A 20,019-nucleotide genomic window follows, 5' to 3' on the forward strand; every position below is an offset into this window, starting at 1 on the left:
ATATGGCTGAGGAAGGAAACAAAAGATCCAGTGTGGTGTAGTGGCTAAGGTGTTGGACTGGGAGTTGGGAGATTTGGGTTCTAGTCCCCACTCAGCCACTGGGTGACTTTGGGCCAGTCAAACACTCTCAGCCCAACCCACCTCACAGGGTTGTTGTTGTGAGTACAACATGGAGAGGAGGAGGATTATGTACGCTGCCTTGGGTTCCTTGGAGGAAAAAAGCAGGATATAAATGCAATAATAAATAAATTAAATAAAAAATAAAAAGAAGGAGGTTTATAGAAGAGGTGCAGAAGTATTTCTACCTGAGGGCCGAATTGCATTTCAGGGAAGTTCCACACAGTGATGGGTGGGGCGGAAGGCGGAAGGGATGGCGCCCAAAACACCAGTAATACTCTTAAAGCCAGGAACTAAGCCATAGGAGAGGCACTTCAACCTATTCGAGTGGAGGAAAACTGCACAAATGCTGGGTAATGATAGGTGGTTGAGGGAAAGAGGGCTGGGCCAGGGGCGTGGCATTCTGGGGAAGTGCAGAGAACTGGGTTGGGACCTCTATATTTGTACAAAGAAATGTGTAAGGAGATACACACAGTAGCTCATAATAAGAATAGCTCAGAATTCTTATGATAAACTGTAGTTGGAAAATTAGGAATTTACCGTAAAACCTTACACAAGTCTGTTCAGAAGCTCAATGGGACTTACTCCCGAGTAAGCATGTGTAGGATTTCAGTCAAAGGAACTCGAATCTTACCGCAGATTTGAGTTCTTACATTACCTTTTCACCCATTGTTCAAAACAATCTCTGCCTAAGTACAGACATACACTGTAGCCTTCAGATTGTTCACATTCCTTCTTGTATTCTGGGGTGGGGCTGCCTATACACTCTGAAAGCCCTGCCAATGATGCTTGGCGGTGCTGCGTCGGTTATACGACGCAGCAGCCACCTCACAGCCATCGTGGGGTTTCCCGCAAAGCTGCGATTTAAAAAAGTTACCCCGACTTTTTCACAGGAGTGGGGTGAATTTGGCACATCCACCATCTATCCTCGCTCCGGCGTCGTGGCGGAGGTGTTCCTGGGCAGATGGCAACCCCTGATTTGTCACCGTCAACCCAAGCAGAGGGCAGCGGATGGGCCCAACAAGCCAAATAGCTGCTGGAAAGCCCTCTCCCTCCCTCTGCATCAGGGTTAGCCATCGCCACCCCACAGTATAGAAGTGTTTTGTTTAACACAGTGGCAATCCGACACCATATAGGAATCCCCCCTGGATAGAAGACTCAAGAAGTGATCCCACAGTTTAATTTTACATGGTGGCTTATATATTATACTCCTTAAACATGGGTCTTAGGTGACTAGAGATGTGTCCACGTCTGTTTGTTTTTCACCTGACTTTTTGTTTCTCACTCTCTCTCAAGGACTAGCAGACTGGCACACACCTGCAGCTGGAATGTTCCTATGGATTAAAATTAAGGGAGTTTCTGATACACAGGAGCTGATCATGAAAAAAGCGTTAGAGAAACAAGTATGAAAAGCGTATAGCTTATCTAAAATAAATCTGGGGGAGAGGGGCTAATAACAATTTAACCATTTCTAATATTTGGGGGTGGGAAGAATCTTATAACTGAATGAGAAAGGTTCCTCTTTAGGTGCTGCTGGTTCCTGGAAGAGCGTTTAACATCAACAGTTCCGATCTCAGCCCTTATGTCAGAGCTTCCTTCTCACTGTCTACTCCAAACCAGATTGATCAGGTGAGTGGAGTTGGGCTGTGCCACCCCGCCAATTACTTTGTCAGACTTGCTATCCTTAAATCGATTCTTCTCTAACCATAGTTAAGCCCTCCTGCTACAGGGAATGCACTGAAGTTGCTGCTGTCACCTTTCAAATTCTCTTAGGCCTTATTTCATATACATCCCCAAAACACGTTTGGGCGTGGACTGGATGACTTTGTTACTTGCTGGGACAAGGGAGAGGTTTTAAAGGACCTAGAAAGTTAATAGGTTAGGTCATGGGTAAGCAACATGCCCTCCAGATGTTTTGGACTGCAACTCCCATCATTCCAAACCACCATGATCAGTGATAAAGGATGATGGGAGTTGTCATCCAAAAATTCTGGAGGGCACCAGATGTTGCCTGCTGTGATCGTATAACCACCTTCATGAGTTGTACCCAACAAATATGCGTTTTCCACCACACGTGGCAGGTTGTTTCTTCTGTGTCATGCAAATTTGTCAATGCACACTACATATAGGTGTTGATTTAAAATTTTCTGGGTGTCTCATTTCTTTATCAAACCAGCTTTGTCTAGGAATGGAGCCAGTTAATCTAGGAATAAAGCACAAAGGGCTCAATCCCCTGAAGTTCATGCACCGTGTCAATGCGTAGATTCCCTGGGCAGTATCCAGCGATATCATTCCGCAAAGACAAATAACACTAGCGGAGCTCCATTGAATCTTTCCATTGCGTTAGTGGTTGCCCATTATGCAGTGCACAAGCGCTTGTGGCAGCTATTGCCCAACGGCTGTTGCCCAGGCAGAATATGCAACGGGTTGCCCAACACATTGCACAAGAGTTATGCGTAACAGATTGCACAACAGGTTGCATAAGCATAATGCACAACTGCTTAATCTACCACACTTGCACAAACCTAACGTTGGTTGGATTCTTCCCTTGCGCATAATTGAGAAGCTAATCTCTGGTAGCGCAACGGCGTTTGTGTTAACGGACTAACACAGCCAGCTGCTGCCCCGTTTCCTCTCCACCAGTCTGAACACACCAGCACATGTCCAGCAAGAGCAAGGGTGCATTCCAGAGAATGGGAAGTCCATGTACACCTCTTATTCCGCACTCTGGACCATGAGAAATATGCATGTTAGTTGGAAAGAGGGCTGGCTGGAGATATGGAAAACGCATGTGCTCTTCCCATTCCTTAAAATGTCCGCTTCATGCTGCCTGCATATGTTCACATTGGCAAGGGAGTGGGGTTGTATGCAATGGGACAAATTAAACTAACATTGGATGCAACTCATTAGATACAGAGTTGCAGCCAATGTTAGTCTAACTTGTCCCATTCATTTCAATGGATCTGCTCTAAGTAGAACTAACATTGGATACAACCCAGGACCACTAGGGCTACATTAAGCCCTGCGTAACTCTTTTCTGTGCCCATGCTTGACTTATTTATTTATTTATTTATTTTATTTATTACACTTTTATACCGCCCGATAGCCGAAGCTCTCTGGGCGGTTCACAAAAATTAAAACCATCATAAAACAACCAACAAGTTAAAAACACAAATACAAAATACAATATAAAAAGCACAACCAGGATAAAACCACGCAGCTCAGATCCTCCTCCATCTCTTGATGGTGATGGTGTTGTCATTGTTATTGCAGGGTTTTCAACGTTTGGCTGAACTCATCAAAGAAGCTGTATGATTTCACCAAGTGAAATTCCTGAAAAAGCTAGAGAAGGTTCAGGAGAAACTCAACTTGGGTTTCCAACTCTCTTCATAGTATTCAGTGATGTGAAATGTATGTGTTTTACTTTTTCCTCTTATTGGTACTGTTGGTTTCAGGCTGTATATTAACATTTCAGAACATTGTGGTAAGTAATATATGCAGTAAGGCATTGATTAACTAATCTGCCATGGGACTGTTACTCTCAGTGAAGGAAACACCATCTGCCAGCAAAGAGTTTAATAACTTTCTGGTGTCACAGCACTGCTGTTTCTTTGTCTCTTTTTATTCCGCCTGAAGTTGAACATTATGAATTTCAAGTCTTGTTCGCGTTCGCTGGATTGAAATTAGTTGTAAAATCCATCCCTTTTAATTTTTTTGTGTATCTTTTTCTGTTCCTCATATTTTAATCATAAAGGCTCTGAATTAACTACATTCCATATTAATGTATTGTTTGGACATTTAAAATGAACACAGTTTTTTATTGAATGAAAAATATTTACTCTGCAGTTTGGAGGAATGCGTAAAACCACAAGTTGGAGCCAGTTTCTCAATGATGGGTAACTGCTACTACTACTACTACTACTACTACTTTTTGGCCCTTTTAATTGATAAATACCTGAGTCTGAGATGCTTGGTTTTTATTTATCTATGATTGTAAGCTGCCTTGAATGCCATTTTCTTGGTGGAAAGGTGGGGGTGCAAACCAAATAAGTAAATATGTGCCACTTTTGTGGAACTTCTCCTGTTAACCTTCAAAGCTTTTCACGGTCTAGCTCCTTCCTATCTCTCCTCTCTCATCTCACACTATTGCCCCGCTCGTGCTCTTCGCTCCTCTGATGCCATGTTTCTCGCCTGCCCAAGGGCCTCTACTTCCCTTGCTCGGCTCCGTCCATTTTCGTCTGCTGCCCCTTACGCCTGGAACGCTCTTCCAGAACATTTGAGAACTACAAGTTCAACCACAGCTTTTAAAGCTCAACTAAAAACTTTTCTTTTTCCTAAAGCTTTTAAAACTTGATGTTGTGCAGACTTCTACTGTTACTTTACTGTTAGTTTTACCCTACCCTGTGCCTGCTTACCCTACCCTGTACCTGTTTGCATTCTCTTCCCCTCCTTATTGTTTTACTATGATTTTATTAGATTGTAAGCCTATGCGGCAGGGTCTTGCTATTTACTGTTTTACTCTGTACAGCACCATGTACATTGATGGTGCTATATAAATAAATAAATAAATAAATTAATAATAATAATAATAATAATAATAATAATAATAATAATAACAACAACAACAACAACTAAAGACTGTTTTGATGCCATAAACAGGGGTATGTTCTGGACAAAGCTTTTTAACACTAACCCTGATCACTTTTTATATTCAAGGCCTTGGATTAAAGCTGCTGTCCTATGCACACTTATCTGAGAGTAAGCCCCGTTGAACTCCATGGAGCTTACTTCCGGGTAGACCTGCATAGAATTGCAGTGTAAGATACCTGTGTGATGATGAGCATTGCTCTTATTAGCCACTTCAAAGCTGTGTATTTGCCCCTAGATGGTAACGATCTTAATGGTAGCAATCTCTATTTGTGCACAAGGATTGGGGTTGGACCTCACCCAACGTTTTGGGTTATGTTTTGCAAACTTTACTACTCTGTGAAAGTAAGAGTGAAGTCAGGTAGTCATTGGAAGTTTGGTCTGCCCTGAAAACAAAAGGATGCAGCAAGTGTGTGTTCAAACACTTCCACCACACGTTAGAATACATTTTAAATTTTTAGCGTGCATTTAACATTTTCACAATCTGAATGTCCTGGGAGCCTGACCAGCTTCCATCGTTCCGTATTGCTAATGTATGCTTTCTGGACTGTGGTGTTTTAAGTCTCTTCTTCTCTTTCCTCTTCCCACCTCTTGGGACATTTTCACACATGAGGCTTAAAGGGCTCTTGCGTCATGCACGTTTGTAATGCAAATACGAAACTCCGCATTGACCAGAATGCTGATTCATATTACAAACACCTCTTACCGGGTTTCTTTTCTGCGCGAGCAACAATCAAATCTTAACATAAATAATGCAACAGAAGCTCAAAGATTATTGCGTAAAAATGCTCTGAGCCATGGCTTTGAGGACACGATCTCTGTATTCTTATTCCTTAAGAAGATGTGCCATATAGAAACAATAATAATTTCAGCTTGAAAGTGTTGTCAGAAGAGTTGTGCTGATGCTTCATGTTCAACAAGGCATAATTTTTTTTGCAGAATGGATCTTTGGACATTTGACACAAACAAGCACAACTGTGACATGATCTCCATTCATTAGGATAGCATTTGACAATACAACTGAGAAGTTTCCAGACACGGTCCATAATGTTTGATTTGGGCTGATTCTGAATAAAAGGTGCTGTGTTAAGTGGTTATTGCTGTTGTATCATTTCCAGGGCTATACAATCTCTATGAGGAATGCTAACTAGAAGTTTGTTTTGCAGAGCTAATATCTGGAAAATTTAAAATAATCTCATATTTGGGGGTGAAATGCTTTAGGGCGCAATTTATTGAAAGTAGACCTTCTAAGGAAGTGGCCTTCAACTGGTCCAGATCTGAGACCCACTTCGGATTCCTAACTTGCAACATGGGAACCACTTTCACAATTTTCTCTATGCCCAACATGACAGCAACAGTTTTGCTGTGACCCATCTGGACTGATCTCACAACCCACTTTTGGGTTGCCAACTACCAGTTGAAGACCACTGCTCTAAGGGACTGTCTCTCTGTCTATCCAAATTCCAATTGGCAAGAGCCAGACAGTGTGGGAAGAAGATGGTGGCTTTTACAACCACGTATTTCTCTGTTTTAAAAATTTCAGTTAGACAGGCCTCTAACCATCTAGCTTACCTGTTAAAGAAATTTATTTATTTATTTATTTGTTTATTGCATTTCTATACCACCCAATAGCCGAAGCAGGGATGGGCAGGGGATGGAGATGGAGAGTCTATTGGATCACGCAGATCCAGTCTCTCTCCCCTCCCCTTCTGCTGGAACACCTTCTGCTTTATAGCAGAATTATTATTATTATTAATATTTATTTATTTATTTCTTACCCGCCTCTCTGATTGGATTGAGGCGGGGAACAACAGCAAGCATAAAATACTGATTAAAAACATAGTATACACTGTTTAAAAAGTGCACTGCAGGATCTACACTACTGCTTTATAGCGGTACTGAAGTGCACTGACAACTGTTGGAGCCCATGAAACATCTATACCAAGCAGGATATAACACGATGAAAGTGGTATGTGGTATTTGTCAATGGGCCCCAACAGTTAGTGCACTTCAATACCACTATAACTCAGTAGTGTGGCTCCTGCCTTTTATATACCGCTTTCATACTGCTTTCATAGTGGAATATCCTGCTTGGTGCAGATGAGCCCTCTGCCATACAATTAACCCTGACTTAACTGGGTTCTGTTTAATACAGCAAAAACCTATATACATTAATACCAATACAACACAGCAATCATTGCGATTTCATAACAATCTCCAAAACTAGGTTGTTGCTATTAGTGTGATTGTACTAAATAAGGTGTTTATTTAGGTTACACATTAACAGATGTTATGCAGATTTGGTGACTTTTAGCTTGGGTGTTTCTGGAAGAACTTTTACACTCTTTGTAAGAAGGCACATCTGCAAACTGAATTCTCCAGTACTAACTACTTAAAACACACAAAATAATGTTAAGATAAAACTTATCCAGTCTCGTGCTGTGGTTACTATGGGAACTCTGGGGAAAGTGGGTCAGATCTCTTCAAAACATCATCATTGTTATGCTGTCAATGCATGTGGCGCTTTGCAGAGGAACACAAGCAAAAAAATAAAGATCACTCCATGCCCTGAAATGTTGACAATCTAAATTCCAACAGTAGCAGGGGACAACAGATGGTGAGTAAAGGAATGGGGAAGCAAATACACAACAGAGAAGAGGAATGGGAGATGGCAAGCCAGACATTGTCCTCATCCAAAGCTCTTGAGCCCTGAAATGCTATATGTTATATGTCATTTGACCTGACTTTGCAAATTGCCAGGATGGCCAACACCACTTTACATGTTTCAGTTTTGATAGATGTCCCCATCTATTGCAATGATCCTTATAGAACAGGGGTCTCCAACCCCCGGTCCGCGGACCGGGACCAGTCCGTGGCCTGTTAGGAACCGGGCCGCGCAGGTGAGCTGCTTTCACCCACCCATCCCCACCCCAGCGTACCTGGGCATGGGGCGCCATCTCGCCTGCCCAGCTGAAGCGAAGCTAGGACGCTGAGGTGGGGGTGGGTGGCTTCGGAACAGCGCGCCCAGCTGGAAGCCGCTCTAGGAGAGCAACTTCCAGGTGCGCAGTTCCGAAGCTGCCCGCCCGTGCCAATGTCCTGGCTTCGCTTCAGCTGTGTGCCCACCCAGCCGAAGCAAAGCCACAGCCGCCGCCCCCCCCCCCCCACTCCAGCATCTCTCAGAGTCTCTGTGGGAGAGCGGCTTCCGGGTGCGGGGGTGGGGAGGCTGCTGCAGTTCTGCTCCTCCCTTGGGGACCAGGCGGGCACGACCCTGGCTGCCACCGCCGCTTGCAAGCAGGAGCGGGCCTTGCACATGGATGGGCTCTTCTGGCAAATTGACACGCTGGCACAGGCTACAACACCTGGATCTGGGCTAACAGAGCCCTGGCATCTTTTACTCTCCAGTTTATGAAGTAGATTAAGCAACCTGTGGCCCTCAAGTTGTTCTGACTTACAACTGCCATCAGCCCTAGGCAGCATTGTCAGTGGTAAGGGATAATAGGAGTTGTAAGCCAAAGCACCTGGAAGGCCATAAGTTGCTCACTCCTGATGTAGAAGCTTACCCTCCAGTAATTTTCAGTGCAATCCTACTCATGTCTACTCAGAAGTAAGTCCCATTGAGTTCAATGGATTTGGCATCCAGGTAAGTGTGCAGCTTTAATGTCTGGACCACAAACGGGGTGTATATTTTAACAATAATAAACATGAAGAGTCACATTGTTTCCTTTACCAAACATCATCAAACTTTAATAAGCAGATTTTCCTCACTAGACGCAGAATTATCCATCACTGTTTTGTGTATTGATGTTTATGCTGTATTATCTGTTTAGATCTTGCAGAAATTTGTTAATCATGTCAAAACTCTGACAGATAAATATTACCTTGGTTTTTCTTTTATAAACAGGATCCAATTAAAAATGATTTACATTAGCTGTCCAGATAAAAACAACTGTCCCAAGGAAGATATATTTCAGTGACATGTTTTCTATAGCTTTCATTTTTTTTTACAAGGGATTTGTTGCAACATAAAACATTGTTTTTGTATTATGTGAAAGGAAATCAGTAATGTTTTGTAGCTGGAAACCTAGAGCTCTAATGGATTGCTTTTAACTTTTATAGCTTTGTGTAACAACCATGATCTCAATGTTGCAGGTCAAGTAATCAGGATTGATGATAGGACATACTTCCGTCCTAAACCATTTTATAATGTAGCATTTAGTACTGTATATGATGTCTGAAGGGAAAAGTTTTCCCTGCATATCTCCCAACACCCTGTCACCCAACTGTATCCAGAGTAGTCCATTTGTTTCTAATTTACTTCCCCAAAATTGGAGCAAGAGAATAAAATGAGAAAGCACAAGATGTTTAAGTATCCATTTTATAACAAAGAACATAAACTAAGCAAGAATGTGCAAGCATGCCAGTGTTACAGAATTTAATTACAACATTTGAACATTTTGATCTTAGAAACATGTTGGGTGCAAACTGGAGAGTGAAATCTGATTAAAACCAAAGAGGGAATTGTGCACACAAGTAATTGGCTTGCAGCATAAACATGACACCATCACAGCAGCACATAGCCAATCAGATTTGTTTATTTGACAATGCCACTGTGGGCAGATGAAGTCTTCCCATTACCCTGGCTCTGAATCGTGGAAGACTGAATCTATCACCATTGCCCAAGGCAAACCTGCTAATACTATCTGGCTTGTCATGCTGTGCTGATGGTTTCATTTCCCACCAGCACTATGTAGCAAGATTCTTGTCCTGATCCAGCTGTTAAGGATTTCTCATTTGCTCAGCGTTTTCAAACCATAGTTCCAGTATTTAAGAAGCCTTTGTCTGTCAGTTAGGTATAGATGATCATTACACTTCAAACCATAGAATACAACAAAAATTGTTCTGGGTGGGTTCAATTTTTGGTTTTTTAATAACAAGAATTAGTAAAGGGGAATCTTTTGATCCATTTTTCATCTATCCATCTTAAAACATGACATAAAATATAACATACCACATAGGATGATAATTATTTCTTATTATTATAAAGGAGAGCATGGCTAAAGATTCATAGATCTTAATCACATAACAGAAAACAGCATTTCTTGAACATTCCTAGATTCATCACATCTAAGTACCAAGTATCCTGTTAAGCTCTGAATAGGCTATTCAGCTGATAGATATACACAGGCCTGATGGGGTTCCAATAAGATAGGGTGAGCATATGAAAAAGAGGACTGGGCTCCTGTATCTTTAACAGTTATATTGAAAAGGGAATTTCAGCAGGTGTCATTTGTATATATGGAGAACCTGGTGAAATTCCCTCTTCATCACAACAGTTAAAGCTGCAGGAGCTCTGCCCTCTTTTAAATCTGGTCACTCTAGTATAGCTCCTGCTCATAGCTAATATTATTTACTGTCCCATAAATTACAGTTCCCAGTCTTAATAATCTCATTGTTACTCAACATTCCTAAAAAAATAAAAACACAACCCCAAAAGAAGGCTTGAACATATACTTTTCAGGCTAGATAAGATCAAGTCTGAATCATACCTTTGAGAAGATAAATGTGCTAATTAAACCTAAAACTGTATGTTCTTCTAGCCATCTGTTTTTATGTGTATACCTTATAGGGTGACCATATGGAAAGGAGGCCAGGGCTCCTGTATCTTTAACAGTTGTATTGAAAAGGAAATTTCAGCAGGTGTCATTTGTATATATGGAGAACCTGGTGAAATTCCCTCTTCTTCACAACAGTTAAAGCTGCAGGTGCCCTGTCCTCTTTTAAATCTGGTCACTCTAGTATAGCTCCTGCACCTTTAACTGTTGTGATGAAGACATAATTTCACCAGGTTCTCCATATATACAAATGACACCTGATGAAATTCCCTTTTCTATGCATCTGTTAAAGATACAGGAGCCCTGTCCTACTTTTCATATGGCCACCCTACCTTACACGATTTTTGTTGGTCATTAAGGGGGGGGGGAAACCTTTCATTACACTTTTGACCTGAAATGTTACTGTCTTGCACCTGTTCATTTCTGAAGATGACTCTTTGACCAAAGTGATATGGCTTTAACTCTGCAATTTCTTTTTGGATACTATCCAGGTCATCTTAATAGTATTTTTATGCCAGTTATTGATGCCAGAATTTATTGAGAACTTGTTTGTGTGTGTTTCCATTAATACAATTATTACTTTATACTTATTTACATTTCCCAATTCTTTATTATGCATCATAAAACATGTTCAGTTGTTCATTGTTTAGCATTTCATACCAAGAAATCCTATATTGTTTTTAGATAGGCGAGTTAGCAATTTCTCAACAGCCTTCCTAGCAATTCCAGTAAAACAAAATCAGCTAAAACTTTGGGGCACTACAGCTCTAGCAGCACATCTATAGGAATGACTAGTTTGTGCAGAATATGGATGGGAATGCATATTGTTTCACAAAGAGCCCCTACCCCTAAAAAAAATCATTCATGAGGGGGCAAATTTTGGAGAGAAGATAGAATGCTCATAAAAAGACTCTCCTGTTTCAGGTCAGACCTCATTTTTATGGGACTTAGGCATGTGTCTTAATAATGTGTTTTAATATTGTATTTTAATGTTGTGCACTGCTGAGAGATTCTATTATATTCAGTGGTATATAAATGTTACAAAAAACTAATAATTAAATAAATTGTGCTTGTGCAATTGGTTGCTCAACTACTTGTGCAACCGGTTGCACAAGCACTTAATGTGTTTTAATATTGTATTTTAATATTGTGCACTGCTGAGAGATTCTATTATATTCAGCGCTATATAAATGCTACAAATAAATAATAAATAAATAAATTGTGCTTGTGCAATCAGTTGCTCAACTACTTCAGCATCCACTTCTGCATCCACAAGTTTCCTCTAGTGCAATGTCATTGGCGCTTGCAGAATGACACAGTTGGATGCTGCCCTTTGAGTATGCAGCTCCCTAAAGCCGAGCCAAGCCTCTGAGTTCAGCCTGGGACTCAGTAAAAAGGCAGTTGCAATGTCTGATTGCCCAATGAAATTAAAGCAAATGGTACATAAATCAAGTTATTAGTACATAGTTAGATGGACAGACCCAGAAGGCTCATGTCTCTGCTGATTTGGGCTGTTGCTAGACCAGGCGTTAGTGCGGTGTGAGGCCCGGCGGTTTCCCTCCTGTGCATTCAGATGACGCATAGGGGAATCCGGGGTCAGGCCACGCTAAAACCTGCCTTAACCTGGCATAAGCGGATTCGCTTATGGCCCGGTTTTTCCACAGCCCCGGCTTCAGGGGCTGTCTAGCAGGGTCCGTGGCTTTTTGCGGCTGCTTGCTTACTCGCAAGTAGCCGGGAGAAGCCACGGACTAGGCACAGTGCTCATAGGAGCGCTGTGCCCATCGGGACGGGGGGGATCCCGGGGGGGAGATAGGGGCCACAGGGGGAAGGCCGGACCAGGCAGGAGGGGGGGGGAAGAGCGGGCATCGGGCTTGGCAAGCGGGGGGGAAAGAGCGGGCATCGGGCCTGGCAAGCAGGAGGAAGAGCGGGCATCGGGCCTGGCAAGAGGGGGGAAAGAGCGGGCATCGGGCTTGGCAAGCAGGGGGGGAAAGAGCGGGCATCGGGCTTGGCAAGCGGGGGGGAAAGAGTGGGCATCGGGCCTGGCAAGCGGGGGGAAGAGCGGGCATCGGGCCTTGCAAGCAGGAGGAAGAGCGGGCATTGGACCTGGCAAGCGGAGGGAAGAGCGGGCATAGGGCCTGGTAAGCGGGGGGAAGAGCAGGCATTGGGCCTGGCAAACGGGGGGGAGAGCGGGCATTGGGCCTGGCAAGCAGGAGGAAGAGCGGGCATCGGGCTTGGCAAGCGGGGGGAAGAGCGGGCATTGGGCTTGGCAAGTGGGGGGAAGAGCGGGCATAGGAGATGGCAAGGGGGGTAAGAAGGACGGACACAAGCATCAGGCCTGGCAAGCGGGGGGGAGAAGATCGGGGACAGGCCTGGCAAGTGGGGGGGAAGAGCGGGCATCGGGCCTGGCAAGCGGGGTGGAAGAATGGGCATCGGGCTTGGCAAGCGGGGGGGAAGAGCGGGCATCAGGCCTGGCAAGCGGGGGGAAGAGCGGGCATCGGGCTTGGCAAGCGGGGGAAGAGCGGGCATTGGGCCTGGCAAGCGGGGGAAGAGCGGGCATCGGGCCTGGCAAGCAGGAGGAAGAGCGGGCACTGGACCTGGCAAGCGGGGGGAAGAGCGGGCATAGGGCCTGGTAAGGGGGGGGGAAGAGCGGGCATTGGGCCTGGCAAGCGGGGGGGAAGAGCGGGCATTGGGCCTGGCAAGCAGGAGGAAGAGCGGGCATCGGGCCTGGTAAGCGGGGGGGAAGAGCGGGCATCGGGCCTGGTAAGCGGGGGGGTAGAGCGGGCATCGGGCCTGGAAAGCGGGGGGGAAGAGCGGGCATCGGGCCTGGCAAGCTGGAGGAAGAGCGGGCATCGGGCTTGGCAAGCGGGGGGAAGAGCGGGCATTGGGCTTGGCAAGTGGGGGGGAAGAGCGGGCATTGGGCTTGGCAAGGGGGGGGAAGAGCGGGCATTGGGCTTGGCAAGCAGGGGGAAGAGCGGGCATTGGGCTTGGCAAGCGGGGGGAAGAGCGGGCATTGGGCTTGGCAAGCTGGAGGAAGAGCGGGCATCGGGCCTGGCAAGCGGGGGGAAGAGCGGGCATCGGGCCTGGCAAGCTGGAGGAAGAGCGGGCATTGGGCTTGGCAAGCGGGGGGAAGAGCGGGCATCGGGCCTGGCAAGCTGGAGGAAGAGCGGGCATCGGGCTTGGCAAGCGGGGGGAAGAGCGGGCATAGGAGATGGCAAGGGGGGTAAGAAGGACAGACACAAGCATCAGGCCTGGCAAGTGGGGGGGGGAGAAGATCGGGGACAGGCCTGGCAAGTGGGGGGGAAGAGCGGGCATCAGGCCTGGCAAGCGGGGTGGAAGAACGGGCATCGGGCTTGGCAAGCAGGGGGAAGAGCGGGCATCGGGCCTGGCAAGCGGGGTGGAAGGACGGGCATCGGGCTTGGCAAGCAGGGGGAAGAGCGGGCATCGGGCCTGGCAAGCGGGGTGGAAGAACGGGCATCGGGCTTGGCAAGCAGGGGGAAGAGCGGGCATCGGGCCTGGCAAGCGGGGTGGAAGGACGGGCATCGGAGATGGCAAGCAGGGGGGGAAGAACGGGCATCGGGCCTGGCAAGCGGGGGGGAAGAGCAGGCATAGGAGATGGCAAGGGGGGGAAGAAGGACGGACACAGGCATCGGGCCTGGCAAGCGGGGGGGAGAAGATCGGGGATAGGCCTGGCGGACGGGGGGAGGACGAGCGAGTAGGCAGGGGGGGAATCAGGGGCAGAGGGAGCGGGGGGGGTTATTTGGGGGGGGGAAACACCTCCGGCGGTGCTTCGGCACACATGGCTCCTTTAAGGGGGGGAAAAAGTGGCCGCCGCGACGGGGCTTCCCCTTGCTCCGTCGCGCGTTACGTGTAGAAGACGGCGACAGTGCGCGCTAGCTGTAGCGTGCCGTCGCCCCTCCTCCCTGCCGGATTATCCGTAGGGTCTAGCAAGGCTCTTGGTGGCAGGTGGCATGGTTAACTATAACGAAGCCTTTCATTATATCTCGACTTCGTTGGCATAGTAGTGATTCTATTATGAACTTCTTAACTTGACTGTAATGTTTATACTAATATGTCCTCAAAAGCCAAGGTCTTCGAACTTTGAACATTTAAAAGCATTATATAAACACTAGCATGGAAAGAAGAATTTGTCATTATTGGCCATATACCCAAGTTATTTGGTTGATAGCCCGGGTAATAATTTGAGAGTAAGGATGAGGAGAGAACATGAAATAGGAGATCGTACATCCCAGTTGCCCTTCCTTAAGAGATAAAGAAATCAGTATTTTTAAGAAAGAAAAGAATAATAGTTTCGTTATCAGAAAAGTTACTGCTACACAGACTGGCTTTGCCAAATGCTGGAAATGGCCAACCACCTTAAGGCTATTACGATGCTTTCTAACAATCTGAGGTGATTAACAGAAGCTTCCTTCAGAAGTATGCTCACATTGCCATATTGGATAGAGTCACAGAAGGTTTGTTCTATAATGGTTACTGGTCTTGATGGCTATATGCTACCTCCAGTATTAGATACGGTATGTCTGTGATCACCAAGTATGTCACACAGTATGTCTGTGTTCACCAATTGCTGGGAAGATGGTGGGAGGGTGCTGTTCCACTCACGTCCTGCTTGTGGGTTTCCCATGGACACCTGGTTTGCGACTGTGCAAACAGAATGCTGGACTAGATGGACCCTTGGTCTGATCCAGGATGGCTCTTCTTGCATTAAAACAACTGTGGGATTCTAGCCCTATTCAGGCATTACGACTGAATAGGATATGTATGAGGGATGGGGCAATGCACACCAGCCTCATCAACAACATCCCAACCTCTCTGCGTAGAGTGGGGAAGTCTGCAGTCTTGAATGTGAGTAGAACCCTCCACATGCCCAGGGGCATGTCTAGACCATGCCTTATCTCAGGGATTACCCTGGGATCATCCCTGTGTATCCACACTATGCACAGGGGATCCTGGGGGCAGGGAGGGAAGAACCCTCCATTTCCCCAGGATAACTGGGACAGCTTTTAGCCTGGTTTTTCCCGTGGTTTCGGGATCATCCCAAGGTGGCAGGAGGTATGGGCGGCCGTCCTGGTTTTGTCCCGGCTAAGGAAATGCGAGGAGCTTGGAACCAGGCAAAAAGCACAGAGCTCTTCAAGCACTCCATGCCCATTGCGGGTGGGGAGGGGAGCGGCGTTCAGGCTTTTTTTAAAAAACTTACTTTTTAGCTGGAGCCCAGGTGCGCTCCAGCACCTTTTCTTTTTTTAAAAAAATGGCAGGTGCGACATCCTCCTTCCTCCCTGGAAATTGCGTGCCATGTGTGAACACAGGGGGAGGATCTCGTGATCAGCATATCACGAGATCCTCCCCGCTCCACTGGGAGGTGTACACATGCCCCAGGAACCAAACTTTATCAGGGTAAAAATGAGTAGAAGTCCAGTGCAGACCTCACCACTCAACCACACAAGGTGTTCAGGGGCTTAGAGGCAGCAATAGCACCCATGAGGATACAGGGGGCAGGAGCAGCACATGTGTCCCTGACCATCTTGCCCACGTTCACGTACACTATTCAGGCATAATGCGTGAAAAGAGCTTTTCATCTGAACAACTATACCTTGTGGTTTTATCTGTGGAGGTAACAAGGAAGGATGAGACAAGCTTTGAGTTTAGGGACTTTTGAGAGACAATGAACTTTTGAGGAGAGAGAAGGAGAAAGGTTGATCTATTCCTCCTTTGAGACACATAACTATCTAAAGTGAAAGGATCGTTAAACATCATGAAGTCCAAAGTCTAAAATTGCCTAAGTGTTACCACTGCTTTCCTTTGTAAATTATTAAGTATTGGGGCAAAGTCTGCTGGAGATGGATGATTTTGAAACCATGTGCAATATATATATATAAATTGTTGCCTTATACTGACTTTTGGAGAAGAACTGTTCTGTGTTGTTGCTATGATTTACCAGCTAGTATCTCTTTGCATCTGACAGTTGAAGAAAAATATATATATTTAATTGGAACATTTGGTGTTTTCTGCCTCATTTTCCTACATCAAATAAACTGTAAGTTACATATTTTTAAATTTTATTTTAATAATTTCTTCAGCAACTACCATATCAATTTGTATAAGGGCTGAGCCAAAATGGACGGCCCCTTCATTCTCCATGAATATGAGCTCCTCAGTATTATTTTTGTAATGTGGGGATGGGACAAACATAACAGCAAAAATAAATAAATCATAATCTCTTCCTGTTTCTAGTCAATTAATACTTTGCAGTGTGTTGTGGGGTGGGGGTGGGGGGGCGCTACCTGCCTCCTTTGCAGTTTTCAAGCATTTTGCCATTTTAGTGCTTGTGAATTGCCACTTTAAAGAAGGCAGCCCACAAGAGGCCTTCAAGAGGCAGCTGGACAGCCATCTGTCAGGGATGCTTTAAGGTGGATTCCTGCAGTGAGCAGGGGGTTGAACTTGATGGCCTTATAGGCCCCTTCCAACTCTGCTATTCTAGGATTCTATGAATACCTCCCTTGCTCCCTCTTTCAGTTTGCAATGAGTTCATGGCTGGGTATGACCATTCATATCACCAATCCCGAAAGCACTGCCCTCTCTCTAAGTCAATTGTGTTTCCACTCAATGAAATTATCAGGCTTACCTTGTGATCCCTGGTTGTCTGGGACCACTCCAGAAAGTAGAAATCAGAAGGGGGAAATAGTGCTGAAGCAGTAACAACTTGGGAAAACAATGGCCCAAAGTAGCTGTAAACAGCATCAAAAATGGAAAAAGGAGTGGGTAGAAATGCTTTCGGGTCCCTCAAAAGTACAAAGTTTTCTCCTACATGTTCATGCATGAACAGCCGGCATGGGCCTTTATATTAGAGTTTGTTTGTCTTGATAAAGGGTTTTTTATATATATATATAAAATCAATGAAGGCAATTTTTCTGGCCATTTGAAATGCATTTATACGCACAAAGGCCCAGTTCAGAAGACACCTTAAACCACGGCTTTAACCATGGTGAATAAAGCAAAAAGCCTTATTCACTGTGGTTAAAGCCGTGGTTTAAGGTGTCTTCTGAACAGGCCCGTTGTTTCTCTATTTCAAAGAATGTTTGAATGTTAACTAGGGTGACCATATTTTGGAAACCAAAAAGGAGGACAACATGGTCGGCCCCCAAGGGGGCGTGCCCACCCAAACATAGCCTTGGTCACATGTCTGATTTTACAGCACACATTTAAGACAAATCTGTTCTACATAACATCTTAATGTTAAAATCACTGAAATAAAGAACAAGTGAGAGATTCAATGTATCTGAAATTAACTTCACTCACTCCTACTTTTGTAGGTTTTGCTGTACTTTGAAGCTTTTAATATACTCTGTGTGTTACATTCTCCCCTTCCCTCAAATATCTTTTCTGACTGTATATTCATTGCAAGCTGCTGTTGTTGTTAACAGGGCTTGCTACTGGCCAGCCAGATGGCTGGCTTTTTTAAATTTCAATTTTTTAAAAAAGCTTGTGTATAATTGTCACAAGTTTCTCTACTCTAACATTAGGGTGGGTGTTGTGGCAGTGAACACTACTTTGCTCATTCACACTTCTCACTTACATACATTAGCTTCTCAAGGCTTGTGTGTTGGAACCACTTCGCACATCCAGACTTTGAACTCCTGTCTACTTCCTGCACAAACATGCAACTCTGAGACCCTCTTCCTAATGCCCTACATTTCATGCCAGCACCATGGGGCTAAGTTACAGTAGATGTCTCTGGGTTGTCTGTGCAGCCTCTGTTGTCTCTCACTCTAAGTCATTGCAGACAAACCAAAGCCTCCAGCCTCAAACAATCTCAATCTCTCTCTCTCTCTCTCTCTCTCCCCTAAAGTCTCCCAATGGTCCAGCTAGGCTGCACACTTGTGGCTCGGGATATTGCTTATTGCAGGTTATTGCTTGGTCATGTCTGGTGACTCTTACATTATTATTATTATTATTATTATTATTATTATTATTATTATTATTATATCATATCATATCCCGCCTTTTGCCCAATACTTTGAAAACCTCTGCCACCAGCCGCCTCCACCTCCTCCTCTTGCACAACTTTGATGCACTCTTAAAACACTCTGCGTGGCAAGCCAGCCTCAGGGCCAAGCTACAGGTGCATCTGGGTTGCCTTCAGCCTCTCTCTGCCTTATTCCAGCCTGCCAACATTCCCAGCCTCAAATAATCCCCCACCCACCCCTCTCTCTGCCAAAGTCTCCCAACGGTCCAGCCATGTTGTGCACTTGTACCCTGTGGCTGGGGGAAGGGCAACAGCTTATGGCGTGGTTGCATCCGGTGACACTTGTTTTTTTAAAAAAACTCCACCGCCAGCCACCTCTGCCTGCACCAAAACTAGACTCTGAGACACTCTTAAAAAGGCTCTGTGTGGTACAGCAGCCTCTCAGGGCTCAGCTACAGCCATCTCTGAGTTGTGGCTTCAGTCTAACTCTGTCTCTAAGAGATATGCCAGCCAGCCAAAGCCACAAATCTATCTATTTTTCTCTGGCATGCATTTCAAATGTTCTGCATTGCATCCCAGCAGTGCAGTCAGAGCCTAGCTCACAAGTGTACAAAGGGAAGTGGTAGCGAAGCAAAGCAATGATATGCCAGATTACAACATTTGCAGCAACAGGGCATTCACAAAAAAGAGAGCCTCTCTCTCGACTGGCACCCTACTGTTAGTTGTGAGAGTTTTTCTCTAAAGATGACCCTTCATCGCCCATAATGTGGAAATTTGAGAAAAAGGCCTCTGGCCCATTCTGTTTTGCCCTGTGGGTGGCTCTGACTGACCTCTCCTTTCCCACATTTTGATTTGTGGATGTCTTGCCTCTGCTGAGCTCCAGGTACCCGACTGCACACCAAATCTGCAACAGGAAAGGTGCCCTGCTTGCCCAGGACTTCTTACCTAAAGACTGGAGATCCCCTTAATGCCAAGGGCTGAAACTGCTCAATATGCAATACCCCAAAGAGGAGGTTTGACAACCTGAGTTTGAAGGATATGGCTCCAGCAGTTTTAAAACACAATAATTTTAAAACTTTGAACTTTTAAAAAAATCCTAAAAAAAACAATGGATGAACAGATCTGATTCAAACTTGGCATGGCGAAATCTCTCCTTAAGAGCTATCATGGTGCCAACTTTCAGCCCCTTATCTTTAAAAATGTCATTTAAAAATAATAATTTTAAAACCTCAAACTTTTTTAAAAAAACACCTAAAACTCAATGGATGGGCAGATCTGTTTCAAACTTGGCATAGCTAAAGTCCTTGTTAAGAGCAATCAAGGTGCCAAGTTTCATATCTTTATCTTTAAAAATAACATTTTTTTAAAAAAAAAATCCTTAAATTTTTTAAAAAATCCTAAAAATCAGTGGATGAACAGATCTGTTTCAAATTTGGTATGGCTAAAGCTCTACCTAAAAGCTATCATGGTGCCATCTTTCAGCTCTTTATCTTTAAAACTGATGGTTTTAAAAAAAATAATTTTAAAACCTCAATTTTTAAAAAATTCCTAAAAAGTCAATGGATGAACGGATCTGATTCAAATTTGGTGTGGCTAAAGCTCTATCTAAATCCTATCATGTGCCAACTTTCATCTCTTTATCTTTAAAAATGACGATTTTAA

At 44.8% G+C, this 20,019-nt stretch overlaps 1 protein-coding gene across 3 annotated transcripts in view; it reads left to right on the forward strand.

The window, feature by feature from the left end:
* The window catches only part of AADAT (aminoadipate aminotransferase), a 30,221-nt gene extending 24,379 nt beyond the window's left edge, over nucleotides 1–5,842 (forward strand). Inside the window, exons 12-15 of one of the 3 annotated variants that reach the window (XR_010025888.1) lie at nucleotides 1,414–1,520; nucleotides 1,645–1,746; nucleotides 3,391–3,528; nucleotides 5,704–5,842. Coding sequence is in view for 1 of the 3 variants with exons in the window: in XM_063135284.1 (XP_062991354.1) it covers nucleotides 1,414–1,520; nucleotides 1,645–1,746; nucleotides 3,391–3,432 (251 nt within the window). In the remaining 2 variants the exon portion in view is untranslated. Of the gene's footprint in view, nucleotides 1–1,413; nucleotides 1,521–1,644; nucleotides 1,747–3,390; nucleotides 3,718–5,377 lie in introns of those variants that run through there. The other 2 variants (XR_010025887.1, XM_063135284.1) reach the window with 2 other exon arrangements.
* Nucleotides 5,843–20,019: the final 14,177 nt, after the last annotated feature.

This window comes from Elgaria multicarinata, chromosome 10, assembly GCF_023053635.1.
Source record: "Elgaria multicarinata webbii isolate HBS135686 ecotype San Diego chromosome 10, rElgMul1.1.pri, whole genome shotgun sequence".
Lineage (NCBI taxonomy): Eukaryota > Metazoa > Chordata > Lepidosauria > Squamata > Anguidae > Elgaria > Elgaria multicarinata.